The 27,665-nt window shown below is 43.0% G+C and overlaps 2 protein-coding genes across 2 annotated transcripts; both read left to right on the top strand.

The window, feature by feature from the left end:
• Nucleotides 1-52: 52 nt before the first annotated feature.
• Nucleotides 53-11,923, top strand: gmip (GEM interacting protein; the record flags this gene model as incomplete). Its single annotated transcript, XM_079282518.1, has 21 exons — nucleotides 53-77; nucleotides 433-514; nucleotides 1,053-1,149; nucleotides 1,233-1,272; nucleotides 2,774-2,899; nucleotides 4,949-5,013; nucleotides 5,159-5,266; nucleotides 5,381-5,461; nucleotides 5,747-5,908; nucleotides 6,099-6,236; nucleotides 6,682-6,872; nucleotides 7,094-7,185; nucleotides 7,276-7,338; nucleotides 7,465-7,554; nucleotides 7,645-7,787; nucleotides 7,901-8,077; nucleotides 8,176-8,313; nucleotides 8,427-8,626; nucleotides 8,716-9,037; nucleotides 9,708-9,810; nucleotides 10,643-11,923. The coding sequence occupies 21 exons, from the start codon at nucleotides 53-55 to the stop codon at nucleotides 11,212-11,214; spliced, it is 3,015 nt and encodes a 1,004-aa protein (XP_079138644.1). The 3' UTR covers nucleotides 11,215-11,923.
• A 653-nt stretch (nucleotides 11,924-12,576) lies between these two features.
• On the top strand, nucleotides 12,577-26,017 carry lmx1al (LIM homeobox transcription factor 1, alpha-like; the record flags this gene model as incomplete). Its single annotated transcript, XM_079282306.1, has 9 exons — nucleotides 12,577-12,620; nucleotides 14,500-14,588; nucleotides 15,426-15,615; nucleotides 24,081-24,313; nucleotides 24,588-24,751; nucleotides 24,919-24,996; nucleotides 25,085-25,205; nucleotides 25,298-25,453; nucleotides 25,671-26,017. 9 exons carry the CDS (start codon nucleotides 12,577-12,579, stop codon nucleotides 25,826-25,828), a joined length of 1,233 nt encoding a protein of 410 aa, XP_079138432.1. The 3' UTR covers nucleotides 25,829-26,017.
• Nucleotides 26,018-27,665: the final 1,648 nt, after the last annotated feature.

The following is a 27,665-nucleotide window of genomic DNA, read 5'->3' as shown; positions in this document are numbered from 1 at the left end:
GAAGTAGTGCAGAAGTAAAGTCATGTCTACCTCAATAACCACATCACCAACAATGTCAAGAGACCACCAGAAAGGAGGTCAGCGCTACGTAGCTTAGTCATCATTCCCACCTACGTGTATCTGTCTGTTTGGTGGCATTGTAAAAGAAAGAAAACGTCATTTTGGGATCTGCAGTCTTGTTCGCATATGCAGAACCTTTTTTTCTTTTTCTTTAGACAAGCTTTTAAAGGATCTTGTTTGGCCTTAAACTTAGCACACTTCCGTTGATAGAGAATATTTGCGTTGTGTTAGAGATGGTGTCAGCACGTCTGTGTGGCCTGTGTCTGATGGTGAGGATCACATTTCAGGATCTCAAATCCACAACGGTGTTACGTATGACATGAACCATGGTACTACTTCATGTATCTAAGCTTCTCCAATTTCTCATTTCAGATGTGAAGAAGGTGCATCATAAATGTGAAACCAAGCGATACAGTGAGATCTTCAGAGACTTTGATAATCTTGATTTATCTTCGTAAGTGTTACACATTTACAAATGAAACGGGGCCACCGAGTGTTCGTCTTGTCTTGCTGCAGCTTTGTTCAGTTTCATCCTAATACTGTGACGGAAAGAAAGGCAGCGGTTAGCGAGGCATCATTCAGCCATACAGGATGGAACTCTTCAGTTCCATTTGTCAATTCAAAGCCGCAAACATTATTTCATGCGCTGGCAACAAGTTCTTTATCATGTCATGTTTATCTTAATCCAGTTGTGTGACAACCACTGAAACCACTGGAAACTCTTCCTTTTGTTGCACATCCGCCCCAAACCTCCTCACCATTGCTAAGTGGCACTGACTCCTCAAGTAGAAGTGCAGTGAAGTAAATTGGCAAAAGTGTATTCATAAATGTACCTTAAAATGTACATGAGGAAATTGTATTTCTCCTAAATCTGTCTGGCAGGTAGCTGCAGGAAGTGTTTGCACGTAGGATGTTCCTCAACAAACCCTGAGCCGTTTTAGGTGTTGATACTTGTGTATGTTTCCGTCCCAATACATTCTTTTTATATTCAGTGTAGGGGAGGATCTGCTGGCAGACATTGACTCACAGTCCATCACAGAGTCCATCTTTACAGGAAGCGAAGATCTCACAGAGCAACAGGAAGTGTCTGTAAGGAATCAACACTCAAAATGAATACAAGAAATACTGATGTATAAAGAAACAGTCTTTGTGAAAATACTTTTTGTCGACAGATTCGTCCTGAGGCCAATGACGTGGATGGAAACCAACCAGGTATGGTTTGTGTGACAGGGAGAGAGAAGTGTTGATACAAACGGTAAAGCTCTGTTCACTTGGAATCACCATCTACACAGAAAGCTACCACCAGCCTGTGAATTCCAGAGTTATTGTTGTGGTTAAGGTCACTGGTTTGATTCCCATCTCATCTTAACACCAGATCATGAGCGATGATGTCGGTTGTGACGTTTAACAGAATATTTTCTTCAATCTTGACTTGTTTTCTTCAAATAAGCCGCGAGTCGTAATTGCCCCGCTGTAACAAGATTAGGATAAAGAGACGGGATTAAAGCAGGAGACATCTGCTCTCAGTTTTGACCTCAGACACAAGCTGAAGACAGAGGGGTCCACCTAACGAAGGAGGCATGTGAAAGAGGCCACAGCACAGAATAAGATATTAGGAATGACAGAGACAGATGGTGTTTAAAGCACAGTGGACATAACAAAGTAGAAATGTCTCTTTAAGATCTTCTGTTGGCTTCAAGTCCAATGTGTTGACCCTGTTGAACGCGGTCACTAGTGCTGTATTCTGCTAAATATAATTCTTGCTCAATCTGCAAGAAAAAGTTGCAACACAACACAGAGAGGAAAGGCTAAGAAGAGGTCAAGCTTGGCACACAAGCTGCCTGCAAATCCATCCTTCTTCTGGAATTGCCTGTTCTTTCTTGTAGATTTTTGCTTGAAGAAAAGATCACCCTGCTTTGGATTCTTATTCCGGTCGAACTGGATTTGGCATCCGTGCAAAAGAGCAGAAACTGAATAAAACGTGCACGTCTGAGTGAGGAACTTGAGAGAGAAGTTGTTGCGTTCTTTCTGGCGATGCATGCTTGCTGGGTTAAAAACATAGCTGAGTACTTGGAACTGCACTGTGGTACGTGAGAAGTCAGAATCAAGGAAATCAAGATGTGTTCTACTGGAGTTTGACATTTATTTAGAAATGTGGTGAAGTGGAGCACGGAGAGAAAGAGGAAAGGAGAAAGTTGTGTGTGGGGGGGGGGGAGAGACCATGTGATTGTCACGCATACATCGTCCGCCCTGTGTTGGTGTGCGTCAGGGAGGAAGAACCACAGCGGTTGTCATGCCAACGCCCTGCCTTGCCTGACCACAGTAGAGCTTTTGACACTGCAGCGTCTGATACCGCTGACTGGCACTGAGTTGTGTCGGTGACTCTGCTCTCACCGCTCGGCGTGTCTCTTTGTCGCTGAAAGAAGTGAACACAGGTGAGAGAGGAAGAGGGGCCTAGGCAGAGAGAGGAAGAGGGGAGAGGAGGGAAGTTATTTCGCTAAAGCTGTTTTGTCGTGGGTTCATAGTTTTGGGTTTGTGTATACTTTTATTTAAGTGACGTTCTTTTAATTGCCTGAGAAAGTCTAGGAGCCTGGGAGGGGGGGGGGGGCTTCCACTCTAGAGTAGACAGGTGTGCCGATGGACACCGTGTGATCCCTGGGACCAGCTCCAAGCGTTGCGGAGCCTGAAGTGATGCTGATGTTCCCCCTCTCAGCCCAGGAAGCAGACCTGGCCCTCTGTCGGTGTGATGACGGAGTGGAGACGGCGCTGCAGTACACCAAGATGTGGTGCCGCTACGCCAAAGACCTCCTGGCCTGGATGGAGAAGAGAATCGGCTTGGGTAAGTGCAAATGCTGCTGAAAAAAAAGGCCAAACAGTAGCGTGGCATGCAAATTATTGTCACAACATATCTGTGGCGACTCAATCGAGGCATCTGTGCATCATGTGAACGCATTTGAATATAAACCGCACACAAAAACAAATTTGATGCAGTGCTAATAAAATGCAAATATACTGCCTGTACAACAGAGAATCCAGTGCATGAAAATCCTCTTAATATCCACGATGCTGTCACTTGTTTTAGGAAAGTATCACCATTTATTTAAGTGTGGGCTTTTTATCATTTTGTATAAGTACCTGCGACTTTTGTCAAAGGATTCCTTATAGAGTAGGAGCTGTTGAGTCAATTTAGAGCCATAATTAGCACCAGCAACATGGCGTCAAGACACCCACTTATTCCTAGGAAAGTCATATATAGATAGAGATTAAGACATAGTCAGCAGGCCTCATGAAAGCAGAGCCTTGCTTTATAGTGTCCATCAATAAGGAACCAATACTTTATGCTTGTGTGCCGGTTGATTTGTGTGGTAAAACACCACGTTGTAACCTGCAATAACATCTGTCTGTGTTATTTCACTCTGTGAGGGCGTCTACGGTGTTGTGGAATATTTCTATGAAAAGTCGGGAGAAGAGTGTCAAAGTGTTATCAAATCAATGTCAAATGAAACAGAGTCTGGATGAATGATCAAGGTTGTAATAGTCAATTTATTTGCTTGCAAGCAAAGAGAACACTGTCCCACAGACACATCACGTCATCTGCAGGAGGTGTTCTGAATAACACAGTCAGATGCATGTCTTGCAAGCAAAGAGAGCACAGTCTCACAGATACATCACCGTCGTCTGCAGGAGGTGCTCTGACAACATAGTCAGATACATGGACCTTTATACTGCTTCCTTTGATTGGGTCACTGTGACCCAATCAAAGAGTTCAGTCACAAGAAATACAGATTCTGAATAAGCCTGTTTTACCATCACACATCACATATACATACAGAGGGTCATGCTCTTCAGCTGATGCTCATCAGGAAGTACCGTAATCTAAACCTCTGTGTGTCGCTGTCTTTGAAGACAGAAACAATGCACAGGAGAACAGATAACAAGATAACAGATAACAAAACACCTGGATGCAAAACTGATAGAATCATCTACTCAAATAGGTTTTGTGCCTGCACTTTTAAAGACTTACATTCTTCAATCCTAAAGCATAAGACGATGACATATTTTCCCATAACAACGGTTGGTGCAGTAACCTCGACACACTGTACACAGAGAGAGAGAGAGAGAGAGAGAGGATTAGAGGGCAGATTAGCAGGTCAGAGCAGCGCAATAAAGGAGACGGGGTGCATTGGGAGTCCGCAGACACTGATTATCAGCCTGCGCAGGTGCCCAGTGTCCACACTGAGATGCTTAGCATGAAAGTCTATTGGCATCAAACAAAACAGGAGAGTCCTGCTCAGCTGTGTGAGCACCTTGTTAGGCAACAGCAACAGATGAGTAATCCTGGGTGGAGCTCAGCCCAACACTACTGTGGATTACACATATTAGAGCAACACAGTGGCATCCCTAACGGCAACGGTACGGTGTCCATTTTAGGAAAAGAGCAATCGGATCAAGAACCGTCAATCAGAGATTTGCTAGAATCAGGTTGTGACCCGTAAAGCTTTCAGAGCCCTCCGGTTATCTACAGACCATTTCACAGATCCAAAATGTAAACATTGAAAAGAAATGGGTATGTGTGTACACTTCCTGTTGTAGTTCTTGCTTGTATCAAAAGAGACCAAAGCTGTTGAGGTCAAAATGGACGACCGGCTCAGGAGGTTTGATGAGCTGTTGGGTCAGGGCGATCTGAAGGGACACAGAGGCCGGGTTATATCACGGAGCTGCTCCGAAATGGAGCTCCAGGCATCATATCGAGGCTACACGCTAACGGCAGTAATCAATCATCCCTTCTCAGTCCACTGTCCAATTCCACTTGTCTTGTCTTGATGTGCTGTAATCTTGTGAGTAATGTAAAGCTGATAAGAAACTTGTTTTGTTTTTTTGTCGACAGAACAAGAATTTTCAAAAAATGTAATCAAGACAGCTGAAGGAGCAAAAGTCAATGTGGGGCAGCAGGTACAGCTGTGTTTGTTGAATGTGTGCCAACGAAAATGCTTGAGTGGTGATCACAACGTGTCATAGAGTTGTGTTTGTAACATTTGCCCTCTCTTCGCTGTATTTACTGTAGCAAAGCGGTCTAAAGTGATCCTTGCCTTTGTAGGAAATGATGCCCCTGCAGTGCATCTACACAATGGCGCTGGAGCAAGACATCAAGAACAGCGTGTCTTCTAGGAAGACGTCAGAACTGCTACAAAACCGCTGCCACCAAGTATGCAAGTCCACACATGTAGAAACAGTTTGAGTTTCAGTAGATCCTCTCTGTCTTTTAGAGGCGTCTATGTAGCCATGACTTTGTGTTTGATGCAGTATCTCTGTCCCAAAGGCCCTGGCTGCCAAGAAGAATGAGATCGACAAGTGGCGCAGAGAGTTTAAGGAGCAGTGGGCAAGACAACAAAGGAGGATGGTTCGTGAATTAGGAATCTTGTTTGTGTCTGAAGCTGTGCTCGGTTTATTACACTGTCATAACTAATTTACTCACATTGAAGACACTCCCACAGCCTGGATGCCTGAACAAGCGTCTGAAGCAAACATATGTCCCTCTGTGAGAAGCGTATCCGTCGATTATGACCGTGTTGATTTCTGCTTAAGAGATATTGGACTGCACATGGCTCACACAATAAGAACAAATTCACCTGAGTATTTTTTTCCCGCCTCTCTCTGTGTGTGTGTCCTCCTCGCGTGTTGTCAGAACGAAACAGTGACGGCTTTTAAAAAGGCTCGTCAGCAGTACTTCCAGCGCTGCGATGAGCTCGTAAAGGCCAAAGCTGTCTCTGCTAAAGCTTTAGACGACACAGCTGGATTCAAAACACTGGATAAGAGGCGGAAGTCCAAGGATGACGCCAAGACGAAGGTGAATGTCTCCTTAATGCACGACATTAATATAATATGTAGTTTGAGTACATTTTACCACAGAAATAATGCTGGATATATTAATTTCCAGTGTCCTCATAGTGTGTTTATGACGTTTGGTAATACAACTGGAGAAACATGATGTCGATTCGTGGTAATTTACTCAAATCTCTTCTCTCTGTCTCCTTCAGGTGTCGGAGGCAGAGCTTCTGTACAGGCAGTGCGTGACTGACGCAAAGATCCACCAGGATGAGTTAGTAAAAGTCAAAGAGAGAATTATTTCCCACATTCGCAAGCTCATCTGTCAGGGAGACACTGTGCTCAAGGAGGTTGGTATGAAATCGAGGAGACCAAGCATCTGTCTTCCTGTCAGCTTGTTTCTATCTGGATGTTCACTGCCGCAGTTTCAAAGTGATGAATGGTTAAACGGGGCTGTGGTACAAACATAGAACATGTAGTCGTGATGTCATGCATTTATTTTAGTCAGAAAGTAAACCGTGACGTCTCCACCTCCACTTCTGCACCAATAAGTGCATTCATTTGTTTGAATGAATCTACTCAAGCAGTGCTTTTATGTTGTCACTTTGCCGCTATAATAGAATAAAACAAAGGGATTACTCTTGTAGAATTCCTACACATCAGTTGAGGTTAACACTTCTAGCAATGATGACGTTTTTTGAAAGGAGATCGATATGCAAAGCAGTACTCTGACAGTATGTATTACACTCGTGCAACTGTTTGTTGATGAATGAGCTTTTCTCCTCTCTGCATCAGGCCACAGTCAACATGTTTTACTACCAGCGGCAGCAGACCGAGTCCGTCCCCCTCGGCTACCACAGCCTGGAGTTGACATGCAGGTCCCTGGAGCCTGGCGAGCCCTACCTGCTCTACATCCAGAGCAAGCGTCGGCCCGAACAACCTTCCCAAGTCTTCACCTTCCAGGAATATGTTCCTCCGTACAAAGGGTAAGCCAAACGAACCTATGACTGTCCCTGCTGCTGCTGCTTTGGCTGTGTTTTAATGAAATCATAATGTATGTGTTTAAGACCTGAAATTAAACTTAATATCAAGCCAAAACAAGAAGCTAATTTTTTATGAAAATCTACCACTGGGTGTACAATTTGTATGCACTTCTATTTACACTTTATTCACTGAAATGATTGTCACAATCCTTTTCATTTGTAAGGAACAAGCGAAAAACCAGCAACCCTGTCAGCTCTCTGCAGGACTCGTCACCGATGACAGATGACAGCCCGTCCACACGATACAGCGATGGCAGTAAGGACTCCCCATGATTAAGCCACGATTTAAACAAACGATGCGCTTTCATTCCATTTTTGTTTTCGTGTGTGTTTCGGTACACTTAAGGAAGAACAGGGTACAGCGACAGTGAGAGTTTTGGAGGCAGTTTGGAGTCTCTGTCCAGCCCTGGTAAGCACAACCCCTGCATGTGTTTCTGTAACTTTACTTTCACACGCGTATGAAAACATTTCAATGCATAACATGTTTGCTTTCCCCTCTACTGTGCCTCTGCTCTCCGGGAATGCATAATTGAAGCTCACACTAATAGGAGGCTGCCTAAAACCGCATCCACTTTGACAGTGTCATCGGACGACATGGACGAACGGGATGTGGCGTCAGAATCAGGTTTCTTATTCCCTTCTTATACCTCTATAACCCCAAATCCATACCACAGGAGTTAATCTACATCAGTCTGTCCTCTCGCTCTACCTGCAGAATACATTGATGGTCAGCCGGTCAAAGTGCGCACGCCTTCACGAGCTGCGCTGACACACCGACTCAGGAAGTTGAAGAGCAAGATGGTGAAATGCAAGCAGTGTGAAAACTACATTGTTGTCAACGGGGTCGAATGTGAGGAGGTACGAAATGGGAGATGTTTACAGTAACGGCATTTTGTAGAAGAACAGCAGAACGTGAATGGTCCTGCGCAAGATTGTTGATGTCCTCTGTCCTGTTCCTGTCCCACCTTCAGTGCGGGCTGGCTTTGCACAGGAAGTGCATGGAGGTGTGTCAGCCGGAGTGCGAGCACAGGAAGGGGACTGTGTTTGGAGTGGACCTGTCTCTGTTGACTGGTGACAGGCCCGGCGATGTGCCCTTTGTGGTGCTGCTCTGCACGTCTGAGATCGAGAGCCGAGCTCTTTCGATCCAGGTATTGCTTACCATCACAATGCCGGCGACGTCGGGGAAAAAAAGACAAGTGTGAGTTTGCGGTTTGATAACAGTTTTCTGCTTTTGTTTTTCTCTGAGGGGGTGTATCGTGTGAGTGGGTCCAAGCCCCGCATCCAGAAGCTCTGTCAGGCCTTTGAGATGCAAAAGGAGCAGGTGGACCTGTCTGACCATTCCCCGCATGACATCACCTCGATCCTCAAGCACTTCTTCAAGGAGGTACAGGAGCCGTTGCCAACTGAATGAATGAGGCCGATCATAAGAGATGTTATGGTGTCACAGCTTTCCTCTGATCTCAGTGAGTAACCTTTCTATTCCTCACTCTCTTCCAGCTCCCAGAGCCATTACTAACCTTTGACCTGTACAATCATTTCATCGCGATGGGAAAGACCATTCAGCACCTGAATGAAAGGGAGCCGACACCAGACACTAATGACACAATGGACATCACTCTCAGCCTGCAAAAGCTACTACAGAAACTCCCTCCATATTGCTTTAGCACCCTGCGGCACATGATGTCTCACCTGCAACTGTGAGCATGCAGCCGCGTTACAGACCCTCCCAGTAGATTGATCGAGAATTTACATGCTGCTTGAATGTGTCCGTTCTCTGTCTTCCCAGAGTTTCAGAGAACGACAACAAGATGTCCCCGAGCAATTTGGGTATCGTGTTTGGGCCGACACTAGTGCGCCCTCTTGTGTCCACGGACATGTCAATGATTGCCCTGCTGGAAACCAGTTACCAGGCTGTGCTTGTTGAGTTCCTCATCACGCACCATGACAAGATTTTTGGCCTTCATCGGAGACCCAGTACGCCTCCTCCCCCAGCCCCCACCGCACCTCTCCCAGACACCCCTCCCAGAGCTTCCTGTGCCCTCGATGGGGAAGTTTACACCAGCTCGGAACATGAAACCTCCTCCAGAGAGCGGCCACACTCACTAGAAGTAAGTTCTGCAGTGACAAAGCATTCAGACACAGACTTAGTGTTTGCTGCTGTGTTCGAGTGTGCAGGATTGTTACTGGTCTCATAAATGCAAAATCTTTTAACAGTAACATTTGACTGCTGCTACAGTTAATACAGGATCAGAAGCAGTTGCTTGGCAAACACATAGGTTTGAGTGAGTTTGTGCCTGAGCTTCTTTTCCTGATTCATTTACTCGTTGTTTTAAGAGCTTTAGCACCTGGCACCTTAACCTGTTCATTCTGTCAGGATTATCACGCTGCTGTTGCTGCTGCTGCTGCTGGTACTGCATTCCTCCTGCTCTCTGGTCTCTTGCATCAAGCTATACCATGTGGACATTTCACTGCTCTTGCTTATAAACAGGAAACAGTTTGCCCCACTGTGGACATTTACCAGATGGATTAGAGACACAAACATAAAATCGTCCTACAGGTGGGTTAAAAAAGGTGGAAAATACTGGAGGCTACTTCATCTCTGGACCATGTTTAAAAGGACTCCTAATACCAAAGGGGCTGAGTGATCCAGTAATAATAATGGCCTTTCCCAGTAAGAATCATTATCATCATGCTGTAATGCTGCAGTATTTTCAGGTTTAGACGTGGTCTGTAAACAACTTGCAGAAATCCACCACTCAACTTGTGTCATTCCAACAGAGTCGAACAATCAAGAGAGAGTCAAGCGAGGGTTATATATCTGACAAGTCTTCATCCAATGAGGCGGTGGACCAGCTCAGCCCTGAAGCCAATGAGAGAGCAGGTAGGCGGGACGTAGTAATAGAGCAGCTATGCCTGACAAGAACAGGTGAACGAGATAACGATAGAGTTTAATTCATAGTGTTTTGATGTCTTATGTAGTTTGTAGATGTTGGGCTTTTTAGTTGTTGGTATAATGAGTTGTAGATCATCATGTCATCTTGTATGTTTGCTGCTTGAGGACATGTTTTACTGAATCCTTCTGGAGATCTTGTTGTTTACTTTATTTCTCACAGACAGGTGGTTTGTTCAGTATCTTCCCTGAGCACCAGATAAAGTGGGTGCAGAGTGCCTCAAGAGTGTTGTTCCATTTTTTTTCTCACTTTATTTGTTTCCTCAAGTTATTTATAGAAGTAAGACTTCCTGACGTAGTCATCTGTAAAACTGGGGGAGTCCGATTGCCTCGCTGACTGTGAGGTTGTGTCACTTCTTCGCTTGCTTTGCTCTGTACTGTAGCTCTTAGCTGCTTTCTTCTGTGTGGCTACAAAATCCAAAATCCAGCTTCAAAGCTTCAATTCACCATCGAACACTTGAATATATCAACCTCAAACGCAGAACAGTAGAATTAGTTTTAAACCTAGAAATCATGACTGTTTTCTTTCAACCAGAGCGCCTAAATGAAACTGCTCAAGGTCCGAGGAAGTCTGTGGATTATCTTGAGTAACCGGGTCATGATTTCTGGAAAGAGACATATTGCTAGATATTGCCAAGTTCAGGTTTTTGTGTTTGAACCGCCTGAAAACAATATGCTGGGAAAGCGAAGTTTCTCTTAATCAATGCGCTGTGTTTGTATAACTTTTGTGAATCACATGCTTGCTCTCCCTCTTCTGCCTCAGTCCTGGCTATGAGAGGGGCGTCGAACGATCCTCAGGGTGAGCCGACGGGGGAACCAGGCACCGATTTGGGGACCCAGCCACACTATCGCTTCACCAGACAGCCTGTGAAGTATTACCGGCATCATAACCCAGGAATCCGACTCCCTAACCCAGGTTGTGCAGCCAGACAGCCTGCAGCCCCAGCAAGAGGATGCACAGGGAGCGCAGACAGCAGCCGCAGCTCTTCTCCAGAGCCAGGGACACAGAGACTTTCCCAAAACTTGGGCGTCCGCTTTGAGAACACCCTCCAGCCCCACCAGGCCACCGTTGCCGCAGAGAATACAGTGGACGTCCCACCGAGTCCCCGCGAGGTTGTCCAGTACATGCTGGGACTGGACTCAATATTTACATCAGCTGTAACTACGACATCATCCAGTACAACACAGGGGTCTTCTCAGGAGGTGGCATCTGGGAATCAAGCTGCTCAGAACATAAATATGTCCAACAACAGACAGAGTGCTGGAACTGGAAAGAGAGAAAGCTCCAGACAGTTCACTGAAATACATTCACACATGCTGGAAGATATCAAATAATTGACATCTCCACGATTGTGTGTAACGACGATCAAGATTCATGCCGTTTTTTATTATTGAAATGCTCCCATATTTTACACAAAAATGTAACTGTCAAAAAAAAACGACAGATGAGAGTTCAGTTCCCTTAAAATGAAATGCTTCAAACTCTCATTGGAGTCACTGTTTAAGGAAACACAGTTGGAAAGTTGTGACTTGATGCTTACTTGGATGCCACAGCCTTATTCATCCTCTTTTTGATTTTGATCTGTTGACCGTCCAGCCGTCTAATATCCAAACCAGATGAGAGAGGATCGCGTAGTTATCAGTTTTTAAATATTTCTACTGCATTTGAATGTAGCAACCAGGTGGTTTGAGGTGACGGGTTAAAAGATGCAAACTAGCACATAAGTATCAAGTCTCCGTTTTGGTCCTGAACAAACTATAATGAAATGCAACTAAATACAAATGCCATCAAGTGTTGTACTTTTAAGATAATATTATTGATGTATGATTGATAAGATTGATGTATTTTTTTGTGCTTTTTGAACGTTTTATAGGCTCCAGATGGGGGAAAAAATATATCTGCCTTCGTTGGAGTCACAGTGAAGACATCCTAACACTGATATATAATCTTAGTGTCATGCACCTTTTCTGTTTTGACACAGGGGGGCGGTGTTCTCCCAGTGTAGGTGGAAAACACGCCAGACACAATAGAGGAAGGGCAATAAACCGCTTATTTCTAATTGCCTGTTTTGAGATGTCACTTTTCCTTCTTCAACATCAGTATTTTTCATCCATTTGGCTGTTTCAGTTTAGAGTGTAACGGCATATAAAGTGAGGCAACATTTCCTGATGTCGAGATGGAATTCTAGATTGTTGCCTTTTACTGTTCTCATATCCATCTGCCTTTGTCTTATACTTCACCAGAATCAGACATTTTAAGCACATAACGAAACATTTGCGTGACAATAGATTCCCGTTTCCCAGAGAGAGATGAATGTCTCACTCGGTATCAACTGCGCGCTTTAAAAGTCTCCGTTTAACCTTCAACACAATTGCAAAAGATCATCCTTGTCTGAGTTATCAATTGGCTGCATCATCGTTCATCTTCCCCTCATCATCTCCCGCACCTTCTCCCTCCCTCCCTCCCTCCCTCCTTGTCTCTCCATCTCCTCCCTCTGCGCCTTTTTACGCACAAAACAAGTCAGAGCGCACACACGACTGGCGGAGAAAGCGGGAGAGACAATAGACAATAGTTTGGGTCATCATGGTATTCGGATTTTTACCGTAGGTAAACATGCGCGCCGGACTGTGAGATACAGGTGAACAATCTGTGAACGCGTCTGTCCATTCACTGGCCGAAAGTTTCTCCAGGTTTTAATGTTGCCAACCGAGATTTCAGGAGGAGTGTGTTTCACCTCAAGGTATGGACTCCGTAACTCAAGAACAGGTTGCCAGTGAAGGCAGACTTGTGATTTCCAAATAATGTTGCTTGCTTGAATTGCTTGATCTCCTACAGCAACGCTGGCGGAGATCCAACCTTATTTTGTGTTTTGTTTTTGAAATGCTCAGGTTAAAAAAAGAGAATACAATGAAGTCACAGTGACCTGATACATTATGATCTTGGATTTGGTTTGGCAATCCAAACAAACAGAAGGGAACCGATTGTATTACCGGATGGGCTTCGGTTGGTGGTTCAGTATGAGATTCGTTGCTTTTGAGATTGTCTGATGCTTATCGTGGATAACATTTCCGTATGACATTCGCTTACAGCTGTTTTATGAGTAATCACATCCAGTTGTTGAACCAAAACAGACTCTTAACAACTCAACTGTCTTTTTTTATCGCCTTTTTTTGTAGCACGAGGGTAGTCCTGCCATTTCAACAGCTTTTTAAACTTCAGTATCATAACTAACAGATTTCCTCTGCACGAGAAAATCTTCTCACTTCTTTGCATGTCAATCTTTACAGTGCGCTTCAACTTTATAGACCGATTTATTGATCCTACCGGTCCTCATATGAAATGGCAATTATGTTTCCTTTAATTAAAGCTCCAGGTGACCGGCAGCAAAGTTAATGAAATTTTTTCCACCATTTTTATTTCGGTAATCATTAACAGTGTCAGGCTGTTAATCTCACCATGTAATTATCGATGCATTACACAAATATGTCAGCGATGTATTCAACCCGCAATTAGGCAAAAACCTTAAATCAGATTAGCTGTATTTACATAATTCCTTTGTTTTATTTCATTATCAAATGTTCTGTGGCAGTGGGACAATTGCCCGATATTCAATAGCCTATTCTGTATTTAGTGGATTTTACAGGTTAACCGTTCAAGCATCCCAAAAGTAATCGTATCATGAAAATTTGGATTATTTACAAATATCACAACAAAAAATCTGAACATAATTTAATATTCAATTGGAACACAGACTATAAATATTATGATATCCATATTCATTTAAAGAGCCTAATAAAATAAATACAACTGACTCTGATAAGGCCTCAGCAAACAATCTACATTAAAGTAGGCCGATACAGAAATGCGTCCACTTTCAAACAGGACGTTATGAGAGAAAATGCCTCTTCTGCAAAACTCCACGTTGTCACATTAATGACACAGATTTACAAAGTTGAAAAACAAACTGAAACTAGTAATTCAATTTTTTACCGTAATTTTAGAGACAACTTCAAACATTTACATATTTTCAAAACAATCAACAAAAATGATCAAAATGATCCTGGGATTATTTTAAATGAAATAATATATAGAAATAGATATGTAAGAACGCAGGCTGCTACGCTTTGGTATTTTCCCAATGTTGTTGTCATTTTTAAACTTGTTAATTTTTTTAAATTGAGATGTATTAGGCTGTGTTGATTTTATATTTAAAAGCTGACATTAACTTTTACATAATCAGATGACTATATGGGTCCTGATGTGCAACATAATATCAACCAAAATGTAAGCTTGCGTAATGGGCCAAACTTTGTAATTCCTTTTATTTTGATATTTATTTAAATCATCAGAAACGTATGTCTCGTTTTTATATTTCGTTTTTATCAGTGTGTGTGTGTGTGTGTGTGTGTGTGTGTGTGTGTGTGTGTGTGTACGTGTGCTAATTCAGTCTAATTTAGGATATATATTGTGGCAGCTTAAACGTCGCCTTAAAAATACTTACATATATCCTAAGTCGGCGTGCATCGGCCTACATTTTGCCTCATTATTTCCCTTATTTTCAAATGGATTCACTGCAGTAGTTCTGCTGATATATAAATCGTGCTTTTGTTTCTCTGCAGCGATCACATTGAGGGAAGGAGAGAAGGGATGAAAACAGAGGATAGCCCGCAGTCCTGTCAGCAGCAGCCTCCATCCTCAACGCCTTTTGGTGAGTTAACAGACAATTTGCTGCATAAGGCCCAAACGAATTAAACTCACAATGATACATTACATATTATCACCATATGCAAATATTAAGGATCGTCAAAAACGTACAATTTATGAATATTGTGTAGACCACGTGCGAGTAAATCCCATAATCATCACTGTAACCTTATTGAGTGTTGAAACAATATAAATCCACGAATGCGTGTGTGTTGGAGAAAATATCAATGAAGTGATGAAATCACTATTGATATACAGATTGTTGCATTTATTCTGTCCCGGTCACTCACATTAATCCTGATGTACTTTCATTTTTAAGGGAATGTATAAAATCCCATTATGAACACATAGCGTGTTGGAATCTCAAGCTGGGACATGAATACCTTGTTTAGGGACCGAAATACACGCACAACACACACACACACACACACACACACACACACACACACACACACACACACGCAATGTAAATAGTATCTTATAGAAAAATGTTCAACTCCACGAGGAATGAAAAACAAATGAATGCAATAAACAAATCTAGGCTTCACAAAAATAGGGATGAATTAAATGAATGCTCTAAGGACTTTTTAAATCTTGAGATTAGATAAATAGTTTCAAAAAGTGGGGTTTTGATCAACTTTTTATCTATTCAGCATACACTCGGCGGGCGATCGTAATTGTGTCTGAGGGTGCCAAATGATGCATTAACATTTGTTTTTGTGTCTTTTTGTCAAACAATAACAGTGTAACCATGAGTGAAATCGTGGAGACTTGGAATCACGCCAGTCATTTTAATATTCCGCCCTGTCTCTCTATCCACGCACTGATATCCTCCCTCCAGGTCAGGAGTACAGGGGAGGGGGAGAGGTGTGCGCGGGCTGCGAGTCTCCCATCGCCGACCGCTTCCTGCTGCGCGTGAACGAGCGCTCCTGGCACGAGACCTGCGTCAAGTGCGCCGTGTGTTTGAGCGCGCTCACCGGAACCTGTTACTGCAGGGACCGCCTGCTGTACTGCAAGCACGACTATGAAAAGTGAGAGCACACCCACACACACATTGACGTAAGGTTCACTATTAGTTTTTGCTCCATTGATTATGGGAGAGTCGGGCAGGAATTGAAGAAGTACTCACAAAAGCAATGCCATATTGATATGATCAAAACTTGTTTACGTGGCCGAACAAAAGCCTAAATCCAGAGAAAAGCACTTTTGACCGCACGTCATTTATGCAGTGGTACATTCTTCAGGCTAAACAGCTGTTCTTCACCAAGCCAAAAAACAACAATGCATCTTTAAAAGTTTTAGCTGGAAATTATAAAGTATAGCTTTATGAGTGTTCCGCTGATGATTGTTTCGTAAAAACTTAGAACATTTTAAGAAAATTCAAATAATCCCACTCCAGTTTTATCTAACAAAATGTGACCTTTCAAGTCTGTCATTACAAATGGGCCAAAACGTTGCTCAACCACATAGCTTGATTTAGAATTTGTAGTCAAGATCCCCAAAGTTGAAAAAGATCATGTCAGGCTGAAGTAAGTGCAAAGTGTGTCTAGATTTTTAGGATTTTCCATTTTCTTCACAAAACATAAACATTGATATAAATATGATATTGACAGACAGAGTGTAACAATGTTTCTTGCACCTGTGAAGCCTCTTAAGGGGATTTGAGGGACTATTCAGGTTTCAAATGATTAACTGGAGGTTCTTGGCACATTTTGCAGAGTTATATGGAGAAACATACGAGCCCCATTTTCCCACTGCAAGAATTTGTAGTTATTCATTTGTTTTGCAGATCAGTTTGTGTCATAGAATTATGGATCTGGATTTAGGAGAATTGTCATATAGGTGTATGTCTTCAAACTCCTTTGAATGAACAGCACTTAATTCTGCTATTTCATGCTCCATGCAATGCAGTACTGCAGTGTAAAATAATAACACATATTTGATACTTGCTTCGTAAAAATATAAAATATCCTGTTTTTTGTTTGATGATTCAACGTTTGAGGTCATACCATGTGTATGTGTGTATGTGTGTGTGTGTGTGTGTGTGTGTGTGTGTGCGCTTTTTGTTTTCGTCGTTTGGTGTGTTGCGGTCAGAGGGTGTGCCTGCAGTGGGAGCTCCAGGGGTAGACAGCTGAAGGACGAGCATGAAGCTTGTTATCATTGTTTTGAAAAGTGTCAGACGGCAGCATGCACAGACTCTCCCACTGTACCTGACATCTGGAGGAGAGAGAGAGAGAGAGAGAGAGAGAGAGAGAGAGAGAGATGGGGGAGCTGCAGCTGATGAAAGTCCCATTGTGTGACGTTTATCTGGAAAAATGAATGAGAAACGTGGAAGTAATAGCTCATCATAAATGTTTTCAATTTCCAGTGATGGAATGAAAATGTGTATTTGCTCCCCTCGTGTAATGACTGTAATTGTAGATCCAGATTAATAGTCAGCCATTCATTCATATGGTGTTGACTTAGTCCCTACACATTGCATATGGATAGTTGCCGTGTTGTGTGAGTCGGTGCCAGACTTGGCACACAGCACAGTCTGTGACCTTCATCGGATCAGCAACACTGTCTCCTTGTTTTCCCTGCAGTCTGTCCATCAGCGCCTTACACCCTCCCCCCCCCCCCCATCTAGAGCAGGTGTGTGCATTTTAACAGTCACTAAATGCCCAAGAATTCGGACTGTGCATGAAAAAATTAGGGGAACTTATACAATTATGAAGGGATGCTTATTTTTTCTTTTAACCCTCTACTACTTGAAGTTGTATTTTAGCACCAGCTGGTTGAAAGAGGCAAAGGCAGGTCAACTGCCCGATGTCTGGAGACATTGATCGTCAAGTATACTTTTAAAGAGTGTGTGGATGAAACGTGTATGCATGTATAAGATGACATCTTGCAGGCTTTTCTTGCTCATACTGGGCTATTTTCCATCTCACCCACGTGCTATCTCTGGCTTGTCCAAATATTTTCAAATTTATCTTTTGCTTTGATTACATCACCCGCCTGGCACACAGGCAGAACTCTCCTCCCCGACTCTCCTTCAACTTAAGAAGCCACACTGTGCATTTCTTCGCATGTGCTTGTTTTCTATGGTTAGTTTTCCGACAAGAAAATGGTGAAATATAAATGAATACAAAATGTGTTTTTGGGGAGGTATGTCGGAATTTAAAAAAAATAATGAATCTATTCGGCTGAGGTGAAACAAACAAATGCATGTAGATGTCTATCAATTCAAACGAGAAGACAAATCTAATTTTGAAATCTGACCCCATCCCCCACCCTGACTCATCTGGACTAAACTGCCTTCGAGGCAAAAGTTCATTCAACGTTTGCATGTTTAATGTTTTCAAAGGACGTTTTGCCTCAATTATTCCAAACGGATTGACTGCGATGCTCGACATCACGGTTCAACATAACATTCGACTTTTTAGGGTGAAACACATCATCTTAATCTAAATATTCAAGCCCATGCAACGATAGAATAAAGGTTCAGCTGTGAGTCAAATTCAAGTTCAGTCCCTGAAACTTATTGTGATAAATTAGTGCAAACTCTCCTGCCACTTGTTGTCTCTGTAATAAAACAGGAGGTATGTCTTCATTTTCAAGATTCCCTGATCTCAATCTGTTATGGAAATGAGGGGATTAAGACACAATAAACTCAAGTGCATCTTGTGGATTTTTCTTGTGGATTTATTTTTGTTTTGAAACCTGAAGAAATTCTCTGGAACTCCATCCTGTCACGGACCAGATGTTCAGCGTGAGGCTTTAGAATCATTGTGTGGCTAAATTCCCATCAGGATGTTTTTATGCGCTTGTGCAATCATTTCTACCGACAAGATGGGTATAATAATAAAAATTTGGATGGAAAGAATTTACGACATCGGAAACAGGAAGTCTGATTATAATGAGTAACATTTCAAGACCTAAATGAGCCAAGGTAGAAATTTGGCTACGACTATTTAATTCTGTTTATTATAAAGTAAAAACATATTTATTTTGAATAAAAAGTAGAAAATGACTAGATATCATTCTGATTGAAAATAAGACAATGAAACCATCTGATTAGCAGACGGACATGCATGAATATTGTCTCCCATCCTCGGTACCTTACACACACTTGTCACAGACGTTGTCTTTTACACACCGGCTCGACATTATGGTTCCTTGCCAAACAGAGCAGTATAAGGCCAGTGTTCCCTGGTCAATAGTGCTGCGCCCAGACAGAATGGAGGGTAGTCTGGCTGTCCCCTTGTAAGCCCCATAAAGGCAGCTTCAGCCCTGTGAAAAACAGGTCACCAGGGTGGATATTCACTCAAGCTCGGGTTTAATACCTCACTCTGTGGGGAGGAGGGCACTGAGACTACATCTAGGTCTACGAACCCTGCCTTTGCAGACAGACTGAGGGAGACCCCGCCGCCACAGTTGTGGAATCTTCCTCTGCTGACCAGGAATCTATATGTGAGTCTAACACTGACGGCCTGACAGAGTATCCTCTCAAGTTACTCTGCATTGATGTGAGTGAACTTCTGAGACTTGTGGCTTTAAAACTCATAGACGAAGGATAGAAACAGCATCTTCTACCCCCGTTCTTCCTTCCAAACCCCCATCCCAGCCACCGTTTCGCTCCCTGTCTCTCTATCCGTTAGCTCGTTCATCACTGTCTGCTTTGTAATAATATTTCTCTATTCCAAACCTCATTTCCTTCTCGTTGAGATTGATGGCAGCGATGACACCAAAACAGTTTATCTCTCCGTTTATCCCTTGTTTTCTCTTAATCGCCTCGCCTCCCTCAGCGCCTCTTTGTGTCTCGGGAAGGGAACGGGGAGGAGGTGGTGGGGAGGCTGATTGGGTACAGTGCTAATTACCCAGCATTCTGTGGCTGTCCTGCGATGACAGGCCTGACACTAGACTGCAGGGAAATACTATTAGAGAGAATTATGCAATGACACGTCAGAAGAACATCAAGCCCTTATCCCCATCAGCTACAACTTCAACTCTGGTTAGTGAGTCAATGCCACATTAACGAGGTACTTTTAAAATCAATAACTGCACAGTTATGAAGTTACATTTAAAAATGGCATTACAAGTTGTGAAAGTAAATGTTATGGGTAAAACTGTCATGTTTTGGGTGCCAGCAGAAATCTCAGAAATTCTCAAAACCTGAGCAAATTAAACCGAAACTATCTGCATCGCTAGAAATCATTTGAGGCAAGTGAGAAAATATCAGCTTTTTCTGCAAGTGGAAGGAAAGTTTGTGGTTGACTGACTGACAGGACTGTAGAAATCCCAGTGAGAAGCTACATGACACATGCATGTGGTTCTGAAATGTTCAAACACTCCCCCTGCCCAGGAGCCTACACAGGCTGAACCCGCAGCTCAACAGTTGATTATTGGAGGAGTGCCAGAAGAAGGAAAGTGGTGATGGGGGAGTTTTTGTGTTTGGATGTTGTGCTGTTGCAGAACAAGAAGATTTGATGGTATAAATGAAAGAACATCAGGGAGAAATCGTAATGACGATGGAGAAAGGGTTCGAAATGGGATGAAGAAGGTAAAGACGAGGTGTCTGAGATTTCTAAGAAGGGATGCAGCATCAGATTTTGGCCCGGGTGCATGTGTGTGTGAGGTGGGGGTGATATTGCCACTGTTTTTGCATAATGTGAGATGAGACCCCATCATCTTTCCTCCCCCACAACAATTTCATAACAGACAGCTAATAAATGTTTCATGGCAGAACAAGCTGCTCGCCTTGGCTTTATTAAATCTGAGATAATAAAAGCAGAGAGGGAGAGGAGGAGAGAGAGAGAGAATAGGGGGTCGCACCAGAGAGGGAGAGATAGGGTGATCGGCGTAGACTTTTCTCAAATCGAGCGGCTGTATCTCCTGTTTCTGGGGCAACGGGTCCCGCTGTCCCCCGCCACCCCCTCCCCGCTGCTTCCCACTCCGCCAGAGACAGACAGGAAATGAGAAACGGGCAGACAGGATATTGCGTTCTGGTGGCCTGGGGATTAACTGTTTTATCTAAACTAACACACACACACACACGCACTCACACGCACACACGCACACGCCCACTCACTCACGCACACAAACACACATCTATATCCTCACACATAGCATTCATTCTTGGGAGCATCAGGTGTAGCTCGCACACACCCAGAGACACATATCATGCAGACCATGCGCGTCATGCAGGTTTTTAGTTGTTACTCTACACATGGTACATTGTATTAGGTCTTGAATATTACAGGCGTCAGTGCTGCTCTCATGTAGAGCTCGTCTTATTGCCAGTGTGAATGGTTTCTGGTGAGAGTCATGACATGTAACTGTGAGATTGGCTTGAGAGTTTCTGCAGATTGTCTCGAAAGATGTATCCGTACTCTGCAGACCCTCATGGTCATTAGATAACAACTATTATATGGCTTTTACAAGAGGGCTGCTTATGATGTTACTTTATTGATGCATGGAGGGATGGGGTGCACACATGACAGCATCTGTCAGTGTTTTATTGATGTTTGTACGCAGGCACCTTATCTGTGTTTACACAAACTGTGCATATTTGTGTTTACGTGTGCATGTGACCGTATGTATACCAATGTATGTGTAGGTGTCTGTATGTGTGTGACTGTACTGCATATATATATATATATATATTTATATACATGTGTGTATTTGTGTGAGTGAGTGTGAGTGAGTGGTGGCAGGGGTAGCGAGTATCGTGGGGAATGCTGGGAGATTTTAATAACACAGAAGCAGTGCAGGGAGATTTAATAAAAGGAGATGATGTGATTACTGAACCCTGGCTCTGAGCCATTTTGCTTCACAGAGCAATATCCGCCGAAAGTGCGCACACACACACACACACACACACACACACACCCTTACACACACATTGAAGAAATGGATACTAAACAGAATACAACTTTAAAGTAAGATTGTTGCATATCATTTGTTCTTTCTAGGTCCCTCACATGAATCCTTGGATGTACTTTCATTTTAAAGGGGATGTATGAACACCCATTTGTGTGACACATATGGTCATTCTAAGCACATAGTGTATGTTGGAATCTCAAGCTGGTACACGAATACCTTGTTTAGAGACCGAAATGCATCTTAAACTACGAGTTAGGAATCAAAAAGAGGGAGAACGGTAGATCTTTGGAGAAGCTTTAATCTGCCCAAGTCAGGTTCTTCTGGCCTTGCAAACATACACCTGAACCAAACCCAGAAATATGACTTCTATATTGGTGATATCCACTCTTATAAAATCATGTTTTTATTGTAGTTCCACATAATAAGATTGTCAAACTATTTTTGGAGTATTTTACCTTACATGTATTCTGCTGTAAACACGAGATATAATCAAAAAAACATGCCTGTTTGTTTGACAAGTATGGCAAATTAACAAAGAAATAAGTAAAATGTAACCATATGGCATTGAATTTTACAATCTATTGTAAAATTCAATATAAAACTGCAATACAATCTCTCAACAGAAGGTTTAGCAAAATGTGCAAAACACAAAAAAAATGTGCAGAACCTAAATTTACCTTATTCATGTGGCAGTTTAAACATCACGTGATGATAGTGATTTATTGGACCCTGGTCAGGGCCAGTGTGAATGATACTTCTATTAGAGGGATTAGACTGATCTACTTACAGACCCCCCTCTGTGGCAGTTGCCCCAAGTTGCCTTCATTTGCCATGTTGAGTAAATTCCTGCCCTGCTGTGTACACCCCGATTAGGGAGTGTGGGACTTAACCACCAACATCATCAGTCTTATGTCAAGCAATCCTGTGACAATCCAGTTCAGTTGCATTTTGTTCACAGTGAAAGGAAGTGTTGAAGTGTCTGTTTGGATGGAGAGTGAGGCTACACATGGTGATGGCTCCCCTTTGCAGAATATATTAGATGGCAAATATTAAGGCTAATACGTTTTTTGCAGATATTTCCCAGCAGAAGCAGTTCTTTAAAATGCGATGCACTGTTTCTGTAAGAAAATAGGGGGAGCAACCTTTCGTTAAACACAAGGTCCTGTCACAATAGAGACGTGAAGGGCTGTTTATAGGGACACTTGTGTTTGTGTCATGATGTTAAACTAGCGACACTGTCATTCGGGGAATTTGGGGAGCGTTTGGCAGATGGATTGAGAGAGATTAGCCATAGCAGCTGCGTTTGGGACAGGATCACAGATTAGGAGCTCTAATGTGCAGACCTGGCTCCTTCTTTACATTCCAGATTTGGGCAGCAACACCTTCCTATCACTCAGTCAGGGACCGTCAACACTTCTGCCTTTGTCCCTTCCTCCCCCTTTTCACTCCCCTCTCATCCTCCCATCCCTCCAGGTTTGTGTTGTGTTCTTAGTGCTATTTCTGCACCAGCTGATCGTTCTCTTACTTACACCTATGCTCCGGAAACTCTTGCCGTTAAAGGGATATTCTGGTGATCAAGATTATCTGTACTATTTCCTGATTGCAGGTTGCAACATCAGCATGATCATGGCTGATGGTACGGTGAATGTGGTTTTCTAGTCAATGTCAGACGATATACTGATTCTCAGTGGGTGGGTGCAAATGTCAGTGTGCAGGCCTGTGCGTGTGCATGCATGTGTGTGTGTGTGTGAGTGTCTATGTTTGTGTGTGTAAGTGTGTTTTAGTGTGCATAAGTGAGAGGAGAGAGATTAACCCCATGCTATCCCCAATCCCTGGTTATGAGTTTACAGCGTCTGTCTGGCCATCGCACTGTTTAAACAACAATCTAATTAATCCTGTCTTTATTAGTTTCAGTGAACTGGGGAGGCAGGCTGGGAGGGCGTGAGGGAGAACTGGGAATGCTGGCAGAAAAAAACTGGGGACGGAGGGGGAGGAAACCAAGTGCATGTGAGAGCAGGGATTTGAGAGGAATTTAATGGCAGAGACTTAAAGCCCTGTGAATGGAAACAGGGATGTGAAGAGATGGTGAGGCAGGACAGAAATTGAAGGGTTATAACATCTCACAGGAGGAGCGACAGAGGGACAAAATGAGGAAAGTGGTCATGGGGAAAGCAATAGACCCGAGAAAGACGGTGTATTAAGCTTTATAGAGTTTAAATAAGTACTTTGAGATTGTGGGTGGGATATGGACAGACTGGAGTTTACCTCATCAAACAGATCTCCACATTTAAGGATTCAAAAGGGAAAGACTCTCAACAGGCAGCTCTTATCATAAGCTAACTACTGCCACCTACTGTAATGAGGGAGAAAAGAAAATACAATGTAAAGATGCCTTCTACTGTAATTCCTCTCAGCAGATGTTCACCTTCTTGCTCTGTGTATTGGGTAATGCTTATAGGACCTTTAATTAAGAGACGATGTTAATCTCCAGAGTCATTAAAACTGAGGATAAACGCGTTGGAGCTCCTTGACTGCGCCGCTTTCTGTAATTACCTTTCTTTTTCAGTACTCCTTACAGTTTATGTAAGTATCATTCATATACAAGCCCATGTGTCTTTCTGTGCACCTCCAGGCTGTTTGTAAGGAAGTGCAGCGCTTGCCTGCAGGTGATTGGACGTTCAGAGCTGATAATGCGTGTGCTCGGCCAGGTGTACCACCTGGGCTGCTTTACCTGCTGCGAGTGTGAACGCCGGCTGCAAAGAGGTGATGAGTTTGTACTGAAAGAAGGCCAGCTGCTCTGCCGTATGGACTATGAGAAGGAGAGAGAAATGTTGGCTGCTATTAGTCCCACACCAACTGAATCAGGTATAGTAGATTATAAGGTTGCTTTGTCTGGATCACTTTTAAATCAATTCGAAGTTACTTGTATATTAAGCTGAACTCTGCACTGGAACAATTTGGCATTAAACCCTCTAGAAACATTTTTCTTCTTCAGAGATTTAATAACTACAGAACTAGGGACGAGTTTAAGAAACCCTCAGTCAGTTTTAAATACTTATTTTTCCTTTAAGGAAGAATGAAAATACACCTTCTCCTATGGGCTGATCTGACTGTTTTGTTGTCTGCTTACCTTGCACAGTAAAAAGTGAGGACGAGGAAGGTGGAGGAGGTTCTGGCGGGGGGAAAGGTGGTGATGAAAGCAAGGACCACAAGCGTTCAAAACGACCACGCACCATCTTGACCACACAGCAGCGCCGCGCTTTCAAGGCCTCCTTTGAAGTGTCTGCTAAGCCTTGCCGCAAGGTGGGTGGACCTGCTTGGTTTATCAATGAAAATGTGTGCCAGAAAATACTCCCTTGACTTTATTGTTTTTGGGGCATCTTTGTCAGTCTGCATATCAATTAATCCCTACGTGTGCTTGACACTGTAAAGTTTGTATTTCAAAAACAATGAACAACTCTATGCTGCAGGTGAGAGAGACACTGGCTGCTGAGACCGGGCTGACAGTGCGTGTTGTGCAGGTGTGGTTTCAAAACCAGAGAGCCAAGGTCAGACTTTATATGTTCTGAGGACATGTTCTGTCTCACAGATCGACACAAAGAAGAAATTCACACAGACAATGCTTTTGTGCCTCAGATGAAGAAGATTGCTCGCAGACAGCAGCAACAGCAGCAGCAGCAGCAGGAACAAGAGCAGCTGGGAGGGACCAGACGAGGACCAAGCAGAGGGGGCCGCCAGAGCAATGACGACAGTGAGGGTAAGAGCTGGAAGTGCCAATGCAGGATGGAGAAGAATAGAAGAACAACACAGGACATGGTATGACTAAAAGGGATACTCATCTCCACACAGATGGCTCTAGTACCCATGGCATGGATGGGATGCTGGGATATCCCTCTCTGCCACGTCAGCAGCTACTCGCTCTGGACCCCAACATCTACGGCGGAGAACCATTTCGACACGGGCTTACACCGCCTCAGCTGAGCAACGAGCAGCTCCACTCCTATGGTAAGACTAATAGGAGGATGTTTGAAGGAGGTTTTTAATTCTAAAAGTTGTGAAGATGTGAGGAGAAGGCTGAGATTAAACTACAGAGACTGACTCGTTTTGGCGTTTAGAGGAAACATATGTGCCTATTTTCATTTTTTTAATACTCTTCTGTGCTCTCTGGTGGTAATTAAAGGCCGTTCCACTTCAGCTGTGCACACTCTTTTTTGCACCACAGACTCAGAGACGGTGTTCCATGACCTGGACAGCGATGGAAGCCTCGGCCACCTTGGAGACTGCCTCTTGGCAACAGGGGACGGCGGTCTCCTGCCAGGGCGAGTGGGAAACCCCATTGACCGGCTGTACTCCATGCAGAACTCCTACTTCACCTCCTGACCCTTATAAACTCTCGCCTTTCCCACTCCTGTTCCACCTTTCACCTCAGAGATGCAGCTAATGGAGTCTGTCCATCAACATGCCTGTGGGACCGCTCTCCATGAAACAGCCTACACCCAAACTCACTTCTGAGCTTTTATTACAGGCTAAAATCATCACAAAGCCAAACATAGTCATAACATCACTTTGCAGCATATTAGCTACGTGTCCCAACCATCTTTTCTTGATACGAATCACATGCTGGAAATACAAACACTGTAAATGTCCAAGATATGTAAAAAGACCTAAATTGCTCCTGTTGTATTTATGTAATGTTCAATGAAACACGTTTCATGGCACTTTCCGACAAAAAAAAAGACAAACAAAAGACACCTATCAAACATATTTATGTGTATATCATGATTTACAGATGATGATTGGTTGTTGAAAGTGAATTCATCAATCAAGGTACGTGCATCAGGAGTCTTGGCAGGCCTTATGAGCAGCTGAGAGTCGAATAGTAGTTTGCATTACTTTTTTTCTCGACAGGACTAGTGATTAGTTGTTGTGTGTGGAAGACTGCAGCGTATACAATACTGTATATGGATTGGAGTACAAATTGCTCTCAGGTTAGTGTGTATGTTTATGTGACCTGAGCTATAACTCAGGATATTGAGCTGGATAGGAGTACAATTTAACTTGCCCAGTGAATCCAAGGACGCAGATTGCAAAGAGGAAGAAACTCTCCATGTTGAAATGGTAATTTCAAACCACTAGTTTTTAATAATGCATGTTTAATATGGACCAAAAAAAAAAATCGCATCTTTTTTTAGCATTTAGACAACAATACAGGGTTATTTGAGGAGCCTTATGCGGAAACAGGGTTGTATAAGTGATTATTTATTTTGCTTTCCCTTCTCTTTTATAATGTAATTACTTAGAAGCAGTGCAGTAAATGACAACCAATAGATCTAGAACGCCCAAAAGTTCGAACACTGGGCACATGATGATGATGTGCTCTCAAATGTAAATGTGAGTATGACTGTGTTACACTTAATTGTTGTAGTCAATTTCTGTAATAACTTCTTTCTCAAACATCTCAAATTAGATGTTGTTCGGTTGATATTTTGTACCTTCTTCTGTGATAATCAGCAAATATTTAAATTGTAGCATGATATTTATGTGTCACAAAGTAGGTCTAAAGAAATAGCCTCCAAACTGAAGTTGGAAAGCAAGTGCAGAAAGCACCAGGATCAGACTCACAATGTGGTGCAGAATAAAATAGGATTAGGGTGATACTTGTTTAATTTAGGTGCCAGTGATCGGCTGCAGCTTGTGACATTATATCATGACATATGTTTGACTCCGATCACTGACTCATGGTATTTTTACAGTGATATTTTTGTAAATGTAACTTATTTGTGCGGTATTAGGCAAGTTCCTATCTTGCTTTTTTGTTCAGTGACTGCCAGGTGATGTGCTTTGAATGTAATGTTGCCGTATCTTCAATACAATCTGCGGTTTCATCTTTGAAGTGCGATTGCCTTATTGTCCTAAATATGATAAATGGTGATGCACTGATTACTTTCTCGTCTGGTAAGAACAGCAGATATTACACTTGAAAAGAAATGAATCTGTTTCCCCTCCCCTTCAAAGCTTTAATAATTGAACCAGAAAAGGTCTGTTCTGCTTAGTGGTCACAGGGCTCATAACTCAATATCCTCCCTTTGTGTCTCTCAGTAGTCCCGCTGATTAGAAGTGGACAGCCTCCTACTTCTCCTTCCTTCCCAGACTCCCTATTTCTAAGTCATTGAGTAGTCAGGAGAGTTTGTGTGGGAGCGGTACATTCCAGTTTAAT

Source organism: Melanostigma gelatinosum, assembly GCF_949748355.1.
Source record: "Melanostigma gelatinosum genome assembly, chromosome: 13".
Taxonomy (NCBI): domain Eukaryota; kingdom Metazoa; phylum Chordata; class Actinopteri; order Perciformes; family Zoarcidae; genus Melanostigma; species Melanostigma gelatinosum.
The sequence above is the reverse complement of the archived record's forward strand: the minus strand, read 5'-3'. Positions and strand labels throughout refer to the sequence as shown.